At 43.2% G+C, this 18,345-nt stretch overlaps 1 protein-coding gene across 2 annotated transcripts in view; it reads right to left on the bottom strand.

Annotated features, from left to right (window-relative positions):
* Positions 1-4,019: 4,019 nt before the first annotated feature.
* The window catches only part of NHS (NHS actin remodeling regulator), a 345,744-nt gene continuing 331,418 nt past the window's right edge, over positions 4,020-18,345 (bottom strand). Inside the window, exons 4-9 of one of the 2 annotated variants that reach the window (XM_039233929.1) lie at positions 17,301-17,363; positions 14,897-15,089; positions 11,530-11,661; positions 7,560-10,541; positions 7,162-7,288; positions 4,020-4,623 (exon numbers count right to left, since the gene is read on the bottom strand). In XM_039233929.1, the coding sequence (XP_039089860.1) occupies positions 4,020-4,623; positions 7,162-7,288; positions 7,560-10,541; positions 11,530-11,661; positions 14,897-15,089; positions 17,301-17,363 (4,101 nt within the window). The remainder of the gene's footprint in view (positions 4,624-7,161; positions 7,289-7,559; positions 10,542-11,529; positions 11,662-14,896; positions 15,090-17,300; positions 17,364-18,345) is intronic. The other variant, XM_039233930.1, reaches the window with a different exon arrangement.

Below are 18,345 nucleotides of genomic sequence, written 5' to 3'. Positions count from 1 at the left end.
AGGGATGCCTGGCTGGCTCAGTCAGTAGAGTGTGAAATTCTTGATCTTCGGATTGTGAATTGGAGCCTCACAACCCCAGGTGTAGAGATTTAAAAAATCTAGGGGCACCTGGGTGTCTCAGTCTGTTAAGTATCTGACTCTTGATCTCAACTCCTATCATGATCTCACGTTTGTGGGAGGGAGCCCCCTCATTGTGCTCTGTGCTGACGCATGGAGCCAGCTAGGGATATTCTCTCTCTCTCTCTCTCTCTCTCCCTCTCTCCCTCCCTCCCTCCCTCTCCCTCCTCTCTTTCTCTGCTTGCCCCTCCCCTGCTCTCTATTCTCAAAATAAATAAAAAAATAAAATCTAAAAATCTAAAAAAACCAAAACAAGATTAGAGCCCATTATACACTGTTTATTATTATTCTTCCTATACTTTTGCTATAGCACTTCCCTTACTTTATGTCCAGTTCGTATGAAACACTTGGGAGTCTGTGAAACCCCAAGAATACAATGACGTAATCCAGGGGAAACCAGTTGTTTAATTGCAGTCACGTTTATTTGCAGTTTCTATACACACTTTCTAGGTAATCAAACTTTTCTGGTACATTTTTTTTGAGAGGGGTTCACAATGAAACTGTCACCATTTTTACTAAAAATAAATACAAGACTTAAAGTGTTGCACAGCTCTAAAATATACAAAGGCTTGAATTGAATGTAAACGTTGAAAACATCTTACAAAAGAAACCATTTCTGCAACAATTTAAAAAGTTCATATTTACAAATATTACAAAAATACAAAATGGATGCAAGTCCATAAACCATTGTCTTTTTGGCCAGCATGAACTGGTTCTAGTACCAGAATAGTTACACTGTAACCTTCTTTATAGTTTTACGTCTTTGTCATGATCTAGTTCTTTAAGTCAGCCGGCACTGTAGCAAATCGACTCACTCCCTGACCTTTGGCAAGAGCAAACTGTGTGTTTTGTTTGCAACGACTAGTCCATGTCCTCTACTTAGCCAAAAAAAAAAAAAAAAAAAAGTAAGGAAAAAAATTTCCCCCACACAACAAAGACATGTTGCATAAACATAAAAACAAAAAATTTGTATCAGTGCAAACAACAGAAGAAAAGTTTGGATCGATGTTTTTCACGATACCTAATGTGTGTACCCTGCTTCAAAACGGCAGTGATGTTGAAGACAGCCCTCTAATTCTTGGTTTTATATGCTATGTAATAAAGCCATGTAGAATATTCCAGATTACTAAGGAATTTCTTACTATGTTTTTTTTAAACTCAGTTTGTTGCTCAATACTCTTTCCACAGTGAATTTAAAATCCATCATTATTTGGGTTTTTTTAAATCTATGAAATATAAAATAGAGAAACTCTGCTATAGATTTTTAGAGTAAACAAAATAAGTAAAACTATATTATAAGGGTTAGTTCTGTGATCATTACATATAGAAGGAATCTTATTGCCTCACAATTCAAGTCAGCATGTATTTTAAAAAATATATGGTACCATTACTTAAATTGATGTCAATAATAAAAAGGTGACATATTTATTAAAGCCAATTCATGTGTTTCCTATTCAAGATTTAGAATCACTTTTAAAGCCCACATACCTTTCTTTACGCTTAAAAAACCCCTAACTACACAAAAGCCATACTGCAAACGAACTGCTTTTATGAAAATTACAAAAGATCACCTACTGTGACTGGAAATGACGGTTTCTTAGCGTATTTGTCTAAAAACTTTACTTTTAAAATTTTGCCAAGTGTACTTTTCAAAGCATGAGAAAAAGTTATTCATGTTCCCATGTGGTGTCAAACCATGCTGGTTTTCTTGACTCATGGGTTCCAGTGAGAAATGATGGTCCATTTTGTTCAAACCCCCAGTTTTCTTTTAATAAAAAGTGTAACACTTTGTAAATGTTCAAATGTACCCTTTACCAGGTAGCTTATCATCTATCCCAGCACAAGCACCCACACACACCCACACACACCCACACACACACGTTCTCCCTCCTCTACCCCGCCACCCCCAGCACCCCCATTTTACACACAAGGATGACAAGAAATTAAATACAATTTGATAGTGAAAACAAATAGTAGAAGAAGCCAGACATATTTTTTTCTTTACAAACAAAAAACCAACAGCAATCAGATTCTCTAATTCTCAATCTGTAACATCTCAGAAAGTGTTTCTATTGAAAGACAGCATCTTCTTAGACCAGGCTTTCTCCTTCATATTGTATGAATTAAACCAAAGCCACAACCCCCCTTTCACACATCCTACTTTCCCAGATACCACTTGCGTAAACTTAAAGCCAGCTGCTTATCAATTTCTTCGCAACTCTGGTCTGTTCTATCATTCTAAGTGCATTCTATTCATTTATAGGCCGCATCCCTTCTTAGTTCTCTCTAACTTTCTACCTTGTCCCAATCAAAACATATCCTAAGTACATAGCTGCTTATATTTCTGACATATCATTTCAAACATTAGTATCAGTTCATGTTAAAATCAGAGGTGTAAGAACCATTTGCAGATTTCAACTTGTAACTACTTTGTTTTTCAGTTTTAAGACAAGAAAATTCAAGTAATTTCAAGTAATTCAGCTTGTTTCCCTGCCTTCATTTTATCAGAGCACTTGCCCTGACATTTCCTTTCCCACCCACCACCCCTCCCCTTTTGCCATCAAGCAGATACAGTAAAATCAGACAAAAACTCATTTGTATGTAGCGTTGTGAACCAGAGCTTTTCCCCATTCCCAGTTTAACAGCGAATATAAATAATGCATATACACATACCTATTTCCCAACTATAGTGTTCACAGTGTCGTTTCTGTTACTTTTTAGGTAGCGTGAATCTCATCAGCACAGAGAGAAAGCTTCACTGAAAACTCATTGCAGGTACTTACTGATAAGTCGATAGCTCTGTGGCATGCTTATGTTTTACTTTTGTTAGTTCAAGAATCTGGAGCTAATTGCTAAACTGTGTAAGGAGTTTATAGTCATTAGATTATGACTGTTTATGTCCCCAGTAGCCTAATATAAAACATAACCTAAAATCAACTATTGTTTTCCCTATTCATTCTCCTTAAAGCAATCCATTGAAAAACTGAAAGTCTAAAAGACACTGTCAAATCATGTTCTTCAGGGCTCTGTGTTGAGAATGATTCTTCTCATTGATTAAAAAAAAAAATCAAAAGCATGCTTTCCATTCGGTCCAAATTACCACATGGTAAATCGTAGCCATGTGTTACTATTTGCTTGTTTGATGTTGCAGTTTGTCACAAAAATGGTTAGGTCTGAATTCATTATTTTAAATTAATCACATTTCAGTATATGACCTCAAGGTTTCCTTTATTTCACCAGTTTAAAATTCATAATTGAGGTTTATCACTCAAAATCATATTGGTGGACATTTAAATATGGTATTTTATATGAAAATGGTATTCACAGAATACAGTTACTACACTTTATTTGTTGTGTTTTATAAACAGTTGGTGTGTGGTAGATAATTGGCCACATGTCCACTCGTCATTGATAAATCTATTTACACGTTTTTATCAAAAATATGGTATTTACATGTGTGTAGTTCTTTCTTCTAAATTTTGCTTTAGTTCATTTTAATGTAAAAAAATACCAAACCTCCAGAGTAATTTCATCTTCTTAAGAATTATGACAGTGAGGGCTTTGTTTTTGGAATAGGCAGCTGTGGGAAAACTTTGTCTGGGTTTCATGAAAAGCAGACGTCTTCAAATTCTGTATTAAAAGGAATGAGATTGGGTAGATCAAACTATGCTAAAGAAAAATATGAAAGACGGTGCAGCTATTTAAAAACATGGAAAACAATCAAGAAAGACCAAACCAGCTTCCGGTTCCCCAGCAAACGTTTAAGAATTTGTGGGGAAGCAGCGATGGTACCCCCTGGCGCCCCCCCTCACCCCCACCCCACCCCACCGGCCTCCGCCCCGGTCCCGCATCCTCTCAGGGCGCACGGCTCTGGCCTTCGGCCGCCAGCCGGGCCCGGCCCGCTAGGTGGAGCTCTGGGAGGAGCGGTCGTCGTGGGGGCTGCCGTCGGAATTCTCCGTCTCGCCCTCGGAGATGGCCTGCATGGGCGCGTTGTAGAGCCTGCAGCGGACGCTGTAGCGGCTGCTGCTGGCCGCGGGGGGCGCTCGCGAGCGTCCGACCCTCGCCGCCGCCGACGTGGCAAAGTTCTTGGAGGAAAAGCCTTCCGCGTTAACTCTCGGGGAGCACGGCGAGAGTGGGGACAGCGCCTCGGCCCCGGGGGTCCCCTGCGGGGCCTCATGGGCGCCCTGCGGGGCCTCGGCCAGGAGCTCCCCGGGGGGTTTGGGCAGGATGGGGCTCTTCAGGATCTCGGTAGCCGACATGCGGTAACTGGAATCCGAGCGACTCCCCTTCTTGAGCAGCAGCAGCTTAAACTCTTCGTTCGACGTGTTGGACTTTTTGGCGTTTCGGTAGATGAGGCCGGGAGACCTCTGGCTGCTCGGCACCGGCACGCTGCTGTTGGGCGAAGTGACAGAACCGGTGCCGCCGCCGCCGCCAAGCGCTGCCCTCGATTTGCTTCGAGCAGACATATCCCCAGAATCTTTTCTTCCAAGTACTTTCCTCTTGGACCTTTCGAGAAAAGGGAGAAAATCTCAATCCGTGTAGATTTGTATGGCAGTAAAAGCATTAAGTCATATTCGTGCACCTCCTTAAAGAGCGCTTCGGTGCACCCAAGGTGCCAGGACAGCAAGCGTCAGGGCAGGGGACGTGAGGGGACAGCAAGCGTCAGGGCAGTGGATGTGAGGAGGGACATGCAGTCCTCGCCCCGAGAGCACTCACAGCCTGAGGGAAATTCGCCAGCAGCCAGTGGGCGTAAATTGGTTCTAGAAATGACCGTTTCACATAATGACTCGGGTGGAGACTAGAGGGTCTAGAGGAGGACCTATTGGGATGTTCTGCAAGAGTGTAAGAAAATTGTGCTGTCCGACTGCCGGTGAGAGGGTAGGCAGTGAAGGCCTTTGGCTTTCTCTTGTTCAGTCTGCCTCTTCACCGCAGATAAAATGCTCTGATGTCTGGGGTTGGCCTCCAGGGAACACCAGGAGAGCAAAGGGTGGCGGTGTGGAAGGGACAGGGTTCGCTAGAGGTTGATGGTTGGTAGGCTTGGGTGACGGGTAAGAGTGGGGTGCAGGAGATGCATTATACCATCCTGTCTACTTTTCACATTTCTCTGTACAAAGAAATGTCTTATGGGACTTTTTAAGTAAATCAATCCACTTTAGGGCATAAACACAATTTTCCATAGCTGCTTTGTAACATCGGCACTGTGTAAGTCAGTAAGGCAACTTTGTGTGAAAAGCTGAAGCCCTAGACCACCTCTGGAGTTCTACACTCTCAGGAAAACAAGCTTATTCTTGTCACTGTGCTGTACATAAACAAATAAATCCTACACAACTGCAAATCTAAGATTACCAAGCTCAGAAAGTCTACCAAACCTAGGCATCCATCATCATATTATTTCTTTTGATAAGTAAATAAGCGTAAATTTATCGAATCTGCATGATTCAGTTCACTGATAAGCAGTGGCAACATGCTCTTTTTGTCAACCTAAAAATCTACAGGATAGAGAAAATGTCAACTTTACAGGTGGAGACCAGCCTCATTTTGGTTTGCTGACACCGTCGTGATTGCTATCTTGCACCAGCCAGTGTCTGCCCCTCCCAAGAGGGGAGGGATTTCAAACCGACACTTGTTTCTAAGCATCTACCCTATTCTAGATACTAAAATGTTATTTTAGCATCAAAACTGAATATGTGAGCTATAGGTATCTCCACCAACAGTAAGGGAATAGGTAGAGAGGCTTTCACTGACCAGACTGGTTAGGGAGTAGCAGCACCGAGACTCAATTCCAGATGTTTCTGACTCCGCTACTTACGTTCTGTCCACTATTGCAGATACTAACATTTGGTCCTCTGGGGGCGGGGGGAGGTAAGAGCTTGGCTCTTTAACTTACATAGCATTTTATTAACTTGTCCTAAGGTAAAGTGGGGAAGGGAAATATAATTGGAGCTTAATCTACACATGGGACAGAGAAAAAATAAACTAATGGTTCTTCACTCTCTGACTGGAGAGGTGTGCCTTCTAAAGGAATATCCACACAGAAGGCATTTCTGATGGACTCCTTTAAAAAAAAGCTGTTGAAGAGCTGTGCTCCTTTATGAGAAAACCACATCAACAGAAAACACAAGTTCCCTTAAAAACTAGAATTCCAGGGGAAATGATGGTAAGCTGCTTGCCAAAAACTTGCTTCAAAAAATATAATTTCATAAGGTAGAAAAGACAGCCTCTAATATTGTCCCTTGGGAGTCCCATCTAGGTTCCGGAGGCCCAGTGGAAGAAGGCAGTCGTGGTTGTGAATGGAGTAGGCACATCAGGATTGGATAGCTCAGTCTAATGTGGGATCGCTTTCCAAGCACTAGTTCCTGCACTATGCATTGGCCACGGTTTGTAAGGAGCATATATTCTTGCAAATGTGGCTGTTGATCGCAGGCGGCAGGTGAGAGAATGTGAATGGGCAGCATGGATGCAACAGTGTCCTAGAAAAACAGCAGGACACCCTCTGTTCATGGGATTTGGAGTAAGAGAAGGCCAATGTTATTAAAGAAAATTAAGTTTTAGGAAGAAAGGGGAAAAAAGGGAGCAGAGATTAGTTCTGAGCTACAAAATGGGCAGTGTCTACACTCCTGTCTCAGACTTGGGCTCTGTATTGTGAATCAGCTTGCCCTGATCTCTGCTAGTGTAGGATTACAGGTGTGAGCATATTTTTTTTTTCTTGGCTCAAGAATTTATTTTCAGTGCAAGATTACAGTAGAGTTTGAGCTTTCACTCTAAGTTACTTAACCATAAATTGTTTTCAAATGAGAACTTGTCTTTCCTATGGGAAAAAAAACCTCTCCCTTCGGCAGTTCTTATGAAAGCCTATCAGTTGAGGTCAAGCTGTATATAAAGGCTTACATTGCCCCGCACAAATGTAAATCTGTCGGTTTGGTTTGGAAAAATAATTTTTCTTTGCTTTTTTGCCGAATGTATCACAAGTACACGAGGCTTTCACATATTCGCAGTTGCTGAGACGCACTGCAAGAAGGCACACTGTCGGTACTGCTGCCTCACCTGTGAATGACTGCAAATAAGTCCTCAGTTGTTCGAGGCTTGTTTGGAGACACGAACACACCTTCTGCTTCAGCCTGAGAGTCTTCACTAAGTGGCGAAATCATAGAGTCATCACTCGGTGACGATTCTTAAATTAAGAAAAAAAGCATCTTTAGGAGGAAGGTACCTGGCATGCTGCTGTGTTTCACCAACTTGTGGAATAAATGAACAACAGTTACCTTACTGCTGTTTTTAAAAAGAGAGCTATCTGTCGCAGCTCAGTCCCTCAATAATAAGAACGTTTTATCTCAATTGTTTTCATAAGTGGGAAAAAAAAAAAGGTGGAGGGAAACCAACCCCCAGGGCTGTGCTATGTTATGGGGCACCTTTCCATTGTGACAAAGGTATCAACAACTGACCTTTCAGTGACATCTCATCCATGCTTCCTTGGGTCTCCTCTGCTCTGCTGTTATCAGAGGCACTTTTGGCTGAAATCCCTGAAGCAGTATTTTCCCACTCGGGACATTTTTCAGGGCACGAATTTGCAGTTGATACCTCTGCTTCGTAGCTGATATTCGCAGGCACTTTGTCATGCTGGTGGCTCATCCCAAGATGGTGCTTAAGTTGACTGCTTATGTCTGTGGGTCTGGTCGGTGAGTCGGACTGAGAGGTGAGCATGTCTGCAGACTCCAGGTGGGCAGCTTCGCCCCCATCTGCAGAGGATGCCTTCTGTGTCTGCACCAGCGCTCCCTCTGCATAGGCTCCGTGGTGGGGGCTTTTCCCATTCACATCATTTGGGCGGGCGGCAGAGACCCTCTGAAATCCTTCTGTGGTTAAGTCACAACTTTTACTTGGTGTGTTTTCTGGAATAGGTTCACTCTCCATAGGTATTTGGTCTTTTGTGACACTCGAATCTAGAAGATTGCTACCAGCTGAAGTTACTGTTTCTGGGTCACAATGATTCTTTACATCAAAAGTACGTTTTTTCTCTAACTGTAATTTATCCGGTCCCATCTCAAGTGCAGAGGAGTCTAAAAGGGACAGTATGGTGTCTTCAGTGGAGTACTGACGTGATACCGATTTCTTAGCCATATGTAGCTTCATCTTGCCTGGAGACAGGGCAGCCACTGCAAGAGCACTGTCCTCTAAGTAGGGGAGGTCTGTATTGTTGCCTTCTTTTTGCTTAGCCTCTTCAGACTTACTGACGGACCTAAGGTTAACAGATTTCAGGACTGTCGGTGTAATTGCAAGCGATGGTGGAGGATTGGACTTGAGCATCTCTCCTACTGGGTTCTGCTTATTATGGCTAAACACATGCAGTGGGTGACGGTGGTGGAATGGTTTATTCAAGACGCTATGAAGAGCACTTAGGTCAAGATGGGTAGGAGGTATAATTGGAAGTTCAAGGTCTTTACTCAGTGACAGAGCTCCATCTTTTAAAGAGGGTTGCTGTAGTGAGGATTTCCTTTCTGGGACTTTCGGTTTTCTTTTGCTACCTCCAGGAGACAATGGACCAGAAAAGAAAGCTGTAGGGAAAGAGGAGGTTGGTGTTTCCGACTGGCTCGAGTAGCCACTTGATGGGGATGCCAAGCCGGCCAGCTTTTCTGGTGAAGCCAGTTTAAACTCATTGTCAACAGAAGGAAGGGACGGGGTGGTGGCTCTTGATTCTGACTGGGATGTTTGGGATTCAGAGCTCTCTGGAGATTTGATGCATTCGATAACTGTGGTACCCGTAGCAGTGCTTGAATTAGATAAAGATCTGTAAGGGTCGTTTGTTTTCAGGTCATTCAGAAGCCAGAGATCTGCATAGTGAGTGGACTCAGCACCCTCATCTTTGAATGGTGGAATATCTGAAGTGTCTAACTGAGGTTCTTTAATACCGTGTTCACCCTGGTTCATCCAAGAGGATTCCTGCTTGGCGGGAAGGGTGGCATTTTCCATTCGAGAAGGCGTGTTGGAGAAATCAAGAGGCAGCTTCATTTCCCTGGAACTGTGAGGCAGGAGCTGGCCAGTGCTTATCTTTGGTTCTTTCTTCTCAGAGATGTCTGCATTTCCGTCGGCCTTCCTCAGTGATGAGCTACGCTTAGGTGGGGTCGGCTTTGCCTTGGGTTTCCTGAAAGAGATGCTTGGTCTTCCCTGCCTCCTGTGGTCTAAGTAGTCCTGCCACGCACAGTCCGGGAGCGCAGGGGGAGCCCCAGTGCCCTGGCCGTTCTCTGGGCCCAGGGCTGCGTAGTGACAGACAGAACTCTTACTACCTTTGAGACCGCAGTCAAAGTGCATGGAAGTGTAGTATCCCTCTGTGTCCACTGAAAAGTGAGAGCTAGTGTCTGCTTTGTCTGATGGAGACTTTTCCAGAAAGCTGTCATAAGTGGCCATGCTCGTGAAGCTCGGGCAGCCCAGGCTGTCTGCCTTGGGGCGTTCGGGACTAAAATCTTGGCGGCAGGAGGCGTCGTGATGGTGATGCAGGTAATTCCACTCACTGTCACTTGCGTTGCTGTTGTTGGGGTCGTCTAGCAGGTCAGCCACCGTGGAGGTAAAGGAGTTTGCCCGATGGCCCCTCACTTTATCCAGGTGGTCGCTGTACGGCTCGGTCGTGAAGACGTTGGCATCCTCATTAGCGTGAGGAGCCGTGTTTAGGGACAACTCCGAGTCACAGTGTGAGGAGCCAGTGAGGGGAGGAGAGGCCGCAGGGGGGACGGTCTCCGAGCTCTGCGAGGGGCACGTGGAGCTGCTCCCGCTCCAGTTCCCGCTGGACGACTGGTGCTCGTCCTTCTGGTCCATGTGGCTGCTGAGGAGGACGCCGGCCGCGGAGATGCAGTGGATGGGGCTCCCAAACGTGTCCGAGTTGGAGGAGATGTCACAGCTGCCAGAGTCGGCAGCCATTCGGGACAGGCGCGACCTGCCTCTCTCGCTTAACTTGTGCTGGGGGCTGTGAAGATGCTGAGAGCAAGCCAGGCCCAAAGCAGGCTGTCGCTCCTGTGCACCCGGGCTGCCGGGGGCGTCACCGCAGTCGTTAGTGGTTCTCTCTCGGTCGCTCCCGAAAGGCTCCCCCTCTTCGTAGGCCGAGGGGTTAGCACTGACTTTGGGCTCAGCATCCCCGCTTCTGTTGCCCTCCCGGGGAAGGCTCCGAGATCGAGTACGGCTGCTCACTGCTGTCGTGAACATGGCGTCGCCTTTGTCTGCCAGTGCGGAGATGTTGCCGGCAGAGTGAGAAAGGGAAGCCGCGATGCTCTGACCCCTCTGAGCTCTGATTCTCCTTCTGGATGGGGCAGCAATCAGAATATCTTCGGTTTGGCACTCCGAGTCCCTGGTTCCAGACCTCCTATTAACAGTGCCCGAAGGGTCTGGATGTGTGTGCACGATCACATTCCTCTCTCTGGCCACGGGGGACTCATCAGAATCTAGGGCACATGGACAGCACAGTGAGACACTGGCACTTCAGCAGGCTACCAGACACCCCGAGAGAGGCCCACAGACCTGAGCGCGCCACGTTGGATCGTTCTCGTTGAGAACAAACAAGCGGCACGTAAAATTAGGAGAAAATTAAAATGCTTTGGGGAATCTAACCTGCCCACTTGCCTCTCTGCCTCTCTCTCTACACAAACACATACACACACATTTTCTTAGTGTATACTAAGAGACAACGTGCTTAGATCTTTTGTGAATTCTCTCTCTTCACTGTCAAATTACTTTGCCCCAGTAAGCGATGACTATTTTTTTTTTTAAGACTAAAGTTAAACTAAAGTGCATTTAGTCTTCTTGGCCACTATTCTTTTTTATTTTGTAATATATACTCAACAAAGTAAAACTCTTATAACTCATCATATGTAATAAAAGAGATGCTACCCTAATGCTAATACTAATACTAATAACAGCAGCAATAATAAAATGCAGGAAGAGATTCCTAAGCACATGGAACGGAAAAAAAATAGAAAAAAAGTCATAAAGGGTAACTAACATGTTATCAATATTCAGTATTTAATTGAATATGCTTGAAATGTACCTTTTTAAAGTAGTTAATGCCATAAAAGTCTATTTCTCTTCAAATAAAGGTATAATCTTCTAAAAGTAATTTTTCACTGAATCTTGTTACTTTTTATTCATTATTTCCATCTTAATAAAACTTTGAAAATTGCCAAAATATTACATTTCAGCCCTAAGACCTTAACATGTATACCTAAATCCATAAGGTTAGATCTTCACGGTCAAGAAGACCGTTTCAAAAAGTAATACCCCTGGCTTGCTGAACATACAAGTATGCACCATTTCAAAGCCTCTACAGGTTACCACACAGACTATTTTCAAGGAAGCTGATTAAAAGGCCGGCTTCCATTTCCTCTCCTAATCACACCCAACCAAATGTTAAGCATTAACGGTTGTATACCACACCTATTTCTTGTTGGACTCTTCTGGGGATACCCGAGATGGTTTTCCTCCTCCTCAGTTTCCGTCTCCGCTGTAGTACGGATTGTGAATGAACAAGAGAGCAGCGTATACTAGCCTCTCTGTCAAAGCCAACTCCTGCAACCCACAAATAGGTCTCATTAGCCTTTAGAAATGGCAAACAAATTTTCATTTGCTTGGAACACAGTGATATTCATTCCTTGGAAGTAAAGGAAGAGTTTGGATTAAGCCCGTGAATAATATAAGGGAGCCCTCATTCAGCTCTTATTTAAATCACCCCGCAGTATATTAAGCTTTACTTCTAAATGCGGCGCTGCACAATTGCTTGCCCACTGCCAAGAGCAACAAGCAAACAAGGACAATCAAAACAAAGAGGAGAGAAAAATAACATCAAAGAATCAGTCTCGCACAGAAACAGCTCCTTACAGCTCCTTAAGGCTGCGCAACCTTTAGTTACTATTTACTGCGCTCTCGGAGGCTGTCTTTGTGTTGCAGGTCCAGAGCTAAGACGCTAACCTGCATTCGTTCAGCTCACATAGCCTGACCCAGCTCTTCATTAAAAGCATCTTGGTGAGGTATCTTTTCCCTCTCTCTCCACTACACCACAATCCTACACACAACACAGCACCACACACACACACACACACACACACACTCCTTCCGTGACAAGCAAGTAGCCTGGAGATTTGTTTTTATTTTTTTTTTAAAGTTTTTTTTTTAAATGTTTTTATTTATTTCTAGGAGAGAGAGAGAGACAGTATGAGCAGGGGAGGGTCAGAGAGAGAGGGATTCACAGACTCTGAAACAGGCTCCAGGCTCTGAGCTGGCTGTCAGCACAGAGCCCGACGCGGGGCTCGAACCCACGAACCGCGAGATCATGACCCAAGCGAAAGTCGGACGCTTAACCGACTAAGCCACCCAGGCGCCCCTGGAGATTTGTTTTTAAATCTTCATGTAATTCTTTCTACTTTCTTCTACTGACTCAGTTGAACACTTTTTGGTTTGGTACCTGTGTCTTCTCAATAGAAGGTAAAAGTACAAGGCAGCCTCCAGTTCTGTACTTGAGTGGATTTGCCTTCTCTATCCACTGTAAATGAAGCTGGAATTCCCAGTCTTTACAGTGAATCTCTGTTTGCTTTTATAAATATAGGGGCCAAACCTCGATGCCTATTTGTTTCTCTCTCCATAATCACATCGTTGATATGCTATAGGCAGTCTTATCAAAACTAGAATGGCGGGGGCACCTGGGTGGCTCAGTCGGTTAAGCGTCCAGCCTCGGCTCAGGTCATGATCTCACGGTTCATGGGTTCGAGCCCCGCGTCACGCTCGGTGCTGCCAGCTCAGAGCCTGGAGCCTATTTCAGATTCTGTATCTCCCTCTCTCTGACCCTACCCTGTTCATGCTGTCTCTCTCTCAGAAATAAATAAAACATTAAAAAAAAAAAGACTAGAATGGCGAAGGAGGTGGTGAGGAACTCAAACTCCTGTCTGGCACGGGCGTGTGCCCTGGATTTGTCAGAGTGATCTTTGTCTCGGAAAGTCATGATGCCAAAAGTGCTTTGGAATCTGGATGCCTCATCATTTATCCTGACTGTTAAGCTTGGAGCAGGATGGCGTGTTAAACTTTGGCTCAGCTGTACAATGAAGCACTTTGAGTTCTGCCTAACATCACAGTGACAACAGTTTCTAGAACTCACTTTGAAAAAAATCTGTGAGCTATCACATGATGAATAATACAATATTATTGGAGAATCTGTACTAACGGAATTTTCCTTTCTTAGCTCCCACCAAAAATGAAAATCCTTCATTCTACTCATTTTCATTACAGAGCACATGGCAAACAGACACACTTCATGTCATATGCACGTAATTAGCAGCTTTCTCGTTAAAGCTCTTGAAATCAGCATATAATCTAGGCTTTAGTCTGAGAGTTCCTGAAATAAAGCAGAAGGAAAGATCTTCCTTTCTCCTGAATCACAAGACCCCTAATCAAAGAACTAAATTTGAAAACAAGATTTACTTACAGTGTCATGGAGAAAGCAGGTGCTGCTCATAATCAAATGTTCCCAGAATGGAAAGTTAAAGAGGATGCTAAAATGTATCATTTTGGCATCCACCTAATCCAACCCATTTAGATTGTGGAGATCAGATAAAGTACACATCCTTAGAATAATTTATCCTACAAGTTGAGTAGATCATCAGGAAAATTACTCCCACCTCATAATCAGCTGATCAACCAGAATTCCTGGTTTTCAGGGAGGAAATGATGTCTATCCCAGATACCTGGTCATCATTTGCTCCCCACTTTAGGTGAGAGAAGTCTGAGTGGGGTTAATAATAGCCATGTCTGAAATGCATCTCAGGCGACATGCAGTCTTTAAGTCAGATGGTACCAGGAAAAAAGTCAGTAATAAAATGGTCATTTTGAAATTTTCAGTATGCAAATGAGTTAAAATAGAACTATTAGAGATGTTTATAGAAAGCCCAGTGGATAGATCGTTTTATGTCCATGTTTGGAAGTTAGAATGTGTCATAACATTATTTTACTTAATCCCATTCTGGAATTTACAATTGCGGCAGGTAAACTTTTCAAGAAAAGTCCATACAGGCTTGCATTTGACTTAGACTAAAATTCAAACTCTGGAGACATAAGAGGAGGAAAGCAGAGAGGAATGGAAGACAGGCTTGCTGGATTAGAATCGATTTCAGCCTTCATCTTTGAATCCATATATTTTTAGGTCAGAAATCACCAAAATCGATGCAGAAGTCTCAATGATCATTTAAACAAGCCTACCTTCATCTAAGGAAGCCTGAAAACAGATTTTCTAGTTGGTCTAGAAATTACCAAGGCGAGGGTCATTACTCGCCATTTGAGAGACCTGGGGTTTTTCGGTTTTCCTTCTTGCTGGGCCATTCGTGCATCATTATCATATGATTAACCACTGCCGCCTTCTCTGCTATTTCAGTTAGCTATGACCAAAGAGCTGTTTGATGACTTTTTTCAAAAAGAAACTGTCCATCATTTACATAACAAGCGGCCCAGCAGAACATATGCAAATTGATGTTCAAAACCTGACAAAAGCATACTGAACATCTTCTGGGTCGTATTCTGATCGAAAAGGTATTGCTTGTTTAGAAGGCAGTATTCTTTTTTTTTGTTTTTGAAGTCTAAAATATTCTTTTTATTTTTATTTTTATTTTTTTACAAATAGTTTATTGTCAAGTTGGTTTCCATATTAACACCCAGTGCTCATTCTTAACTGGTACACCCAGAAGCACCAGTTAATTTTGAACATATTTAAAACACAGAATATTCTGACCCGACTGCCCCTAAGAACAGAACAGAACGTTACCAGTGACGTTGATGGGAATAATGCAAGAAGAGATCACTTGGGCGTCTTGTTTCATTTTCTCCTCTGGTGTTGGCAGAGGCAGTGCTTTGCTCCAGTTGGTCTGCTTGTCCAGTGTCGAGGGGATATTGTGGACTGGGTTTTTCGGCCTCTGCCCTAACATGACATCTGTATCTTCATCTTCCGGGGGATGGGACTGCAAATGAAGCACGTTCAGGCTTAGCCATCATGGTTTATAGGTAAGCACACATATTAAGGAATTTCCCAGTTTAGTTAAGAACAGTGAGGTCAGAAATAAGCTTTTAGGTCAAAGGAAGAATTCACAGAAATAGTTAGTAAGCACAACTAATCCGAAGTTCTAATTTCAGTAGTCATGCCACACAGAAGAAAAAATGGGCTAAATAAACATGCTTTTCAGGTCAAATGGAATTAAGAGGAGAGACAGGTAGCCATAAATTCCCAGCTTCAAACTGAAGAAAAACCTGTCTCTAATCTAGTGAGAGGTCGGTTCTGGATGTCTGTCTAGCCGTATGTTCCTACTGAAAGTCTTGAGAACTCTAGATGACTGGGATCAAAGGGAGATGATTCAGATGCCCATGAAAAGGTTCAGAAAATGTGCCAGAAAACCTGGAGTCAGAAGACATTCCAGAACACATCACCTGTAGGACAAGCCTATCTTAACCGGAGAGGCTAGATTAAAACATAAGGAGTTTAATGTTACTGCATGACAGTGGCATTTGTGAAGAACATTTCAAAAATGCAGTTTCATCAACACTGTGTGCACATGGAAAAACAAATACTCCCACTTACTACAGTGGAAAATGCAAAAGCAGTTAATGGGGAGAAAGATTCAAGAGGTTTTTTTTTTTTCGCATTCAGAATAGTAAAGGGTCTTAGTGGCGTTTCTTTCCGCTTTGCAGTGCGAAGCTTTCCTTCTAGCTGTTTAGTTAGAGGCCTTGACTTCTGTATGACATTTGAAAATTCTCCATCCAAACCCTCGATAGATATTAATATTGTCTACGTTTTAGGGCTGGGCTCCTAACCCAGATTATTAAAAAGGCTCCATTCCAATTTGGATTTCAGGGTTGGGTTTCTAAGCCAGATTATCCTAAAAGACCCAGTTTTCACCACTGAACCTAGTTTTCTTTCTTTTCATAATTTGGGGGAAGGGGGTGAGTGTATAAAATAAATATTTTTTCCTCTTATTCCAGTTAAGTTTTAATAATATTCTGTCCTAAAATCACGAAAAAATTTTTTTCATCCTCACATTTGGAAGCATTGTGTCCTGTTGACTCGGGATTTCACATGTTGTCAAACTGTTCTCAGGTCCTCTTAAAGAGCAGATTCCAGAGCCACTTGTTTACGTTAGCCCCCCCCCCCCACAGCATTTGCTTACCTTGTCAGAGGTATCTGCAAAGCCCCCCAACACACCCAACAGGATATGAGTTACCCCCTTGAGAAAAATGTGTTCGCTATGAACATTTTAGTAAAACATTGCCACCTTCTTTCTCTCTTCAGCTTCTGTGCAGATTCCCAGCGGAGCGAATAGCTCAAATAAAGTTGGAGCACAAAAGACTTTGTTTCCTAGGTAACTTCCAAAAAGAAAAAAAAAAGTTTGGTGCATGCAAAAAGAGACAGAAAAAGAGGGAGAGTGAGCAAGAGCTGGAAAGAAACCCCCACCACCAGAGGCCACATTTTGTAGGCGATTCCTTCCTTGAATAACAATGGACTGGGAAACAAAGAAAGAATAGTGACCTGACTACAGGCTCTGACCAGCCGCCAAAAGCACGTCACGTTTTATTTAATGGCGACAGGGAAAACTGGCTGCCAGAGAATCCTTTTGTCCTGTTCTCTTTTTTTGATTTGAGAAGCTGAACCTTTACAATTCTGATAAATATAGGGCAAGTTGGAATTTCTTCCCTTCCAACTATAAAGTCCAAGAGTGGCATTAGGCAATGTGCATCTGGAACACAGCCTTATTTGCAATTTAGGGGGGAAAAAGTGGGAAAGAAAGCCAAGGACACCGCTGTCGAAATTAGGAAAATATCACTCTTTTAAAAAAATTTTTAATGCTTTATTTATTTCTGAGAGAGAAAGACAGCATGAGCAGGGGAGGGTCAGAGAAAGAGACACAGAATCCGAAGGAGGCTCCAGGCTCTGAGCTAGCTGTCAGCACAGAGCCCAACACGGGGCTCGAACCCACAAACCGTGAGATCATGACCTGAGCAGAAGTCAGACGCTCAACTGACTGAGCCACCCAGGCGCCCCAGAAAATATCACTCTTAAAGTGGATTTAAAAGAGTACCTGTTAGTTAGAAACAACAGAGTTTGCAATAGTTAAAAGAGAGAAGAAAGTGTCTGGAGAGGGTGGGAGAAGGCTGTGATGGAATGTTCTCAGAACCAGTACCTTTCTACTCCATGGGGTCATGTGGCAACACTCAGTGGGGGAGGGCGAACGGGTGCTGTTAAACTATGAACATGAAATGCAAAAAAAGAAAAGAATTAAAAACATGCACACAATACACAGTACACCTTGGTTAAGCCGAATCTGTAATATTGGTGAATGAATATATACTGGGATGACTCCCTCCCTCCTTCCCCCTTCCCTTCCTTCCTTCCTTCTGAATATGACCTTATTTTATAAGAAATAGCATCAGTAGTGGTTAAGAGCACAGACTTTGGAGCTAGACTGTCTGAGTTCAAATCCTGGTTCTACCACTTCTTTGCTGTGTGACCAGGGACACGTACTCAACCTTTCTAAGGTCAGTCTCCTCATTTGGAAGATAGGAAAATAACAGCATCTATCTACCCTTCAGGACTCTTTTGGGGATTAAATGAGTAAATATACAGAGCAGACTGAGAAGACTGTTGGCACTCAATAAGCTCTACCAGTCCATGTCAGCTACTGCCACTACTACTGCCACTATTATTATGATTGTCCTTACCTTGTAGCTGTGACAGATCTGTGACACTGTCTTTGCAAATAGTAACTTTCCTTTAGCTCCCAGTTCCATTTGTTAATTTTGGAAAGACTGAATAATTTTCCTTCCCTACAGTGATTTATTTTCCTGTGAACTACTTGGAAGAAAATTCCCTGGGTGCAGTGTCTTCCTCCAGATTGCTTAAAATTTGCCTCTTCCTCATATTCATAGACTATATTCGAAGACAAGACCAGGTTCAAGGGCATGTCACAGGGTCCCACACTCAGGACACCGGGCTTTTTTTGAGTAAGGGGCCCTACATTTTCATTTTGCACCAGGCCCCACAAATTATGTAGCTGGTCCTATTTAGAGGATAATCAGATAACCAGAATCCCCTTTTCAGGATCTACTGAGAAGGACATTGAAACTCTTTTAAACTCTAAACCATGTCAGCTTTGGATTCAATTAGGCCTCTATTACAGCACTTGCCATATAGCCTTGCTTTGACATAACCTGAATTATCCCTGGATG

The sequence above is a fragment of the Hyaena hyaena genome, unplaced genomic scaffold, assembly GCF_003009895.1.
Source record: "Hyaena hyaena isolate Hyena2069 unplaced genomic scaffold, ASM300989v1 scaffold_80, whole genome shotgun sequence".
Taxonomy (NCBI): domain Eukaryota; kingdom Metazoa; phylum Chordata; class Mammalia; order Carnivora; family Hyaenidae; genus Hyaena; species Hyaena hyaena.
The sequence above is the reverse complement of the archived record's forward strand: the minus strand, read 5'-3'. Positions and strand labels throughout refer to the sequence as shown.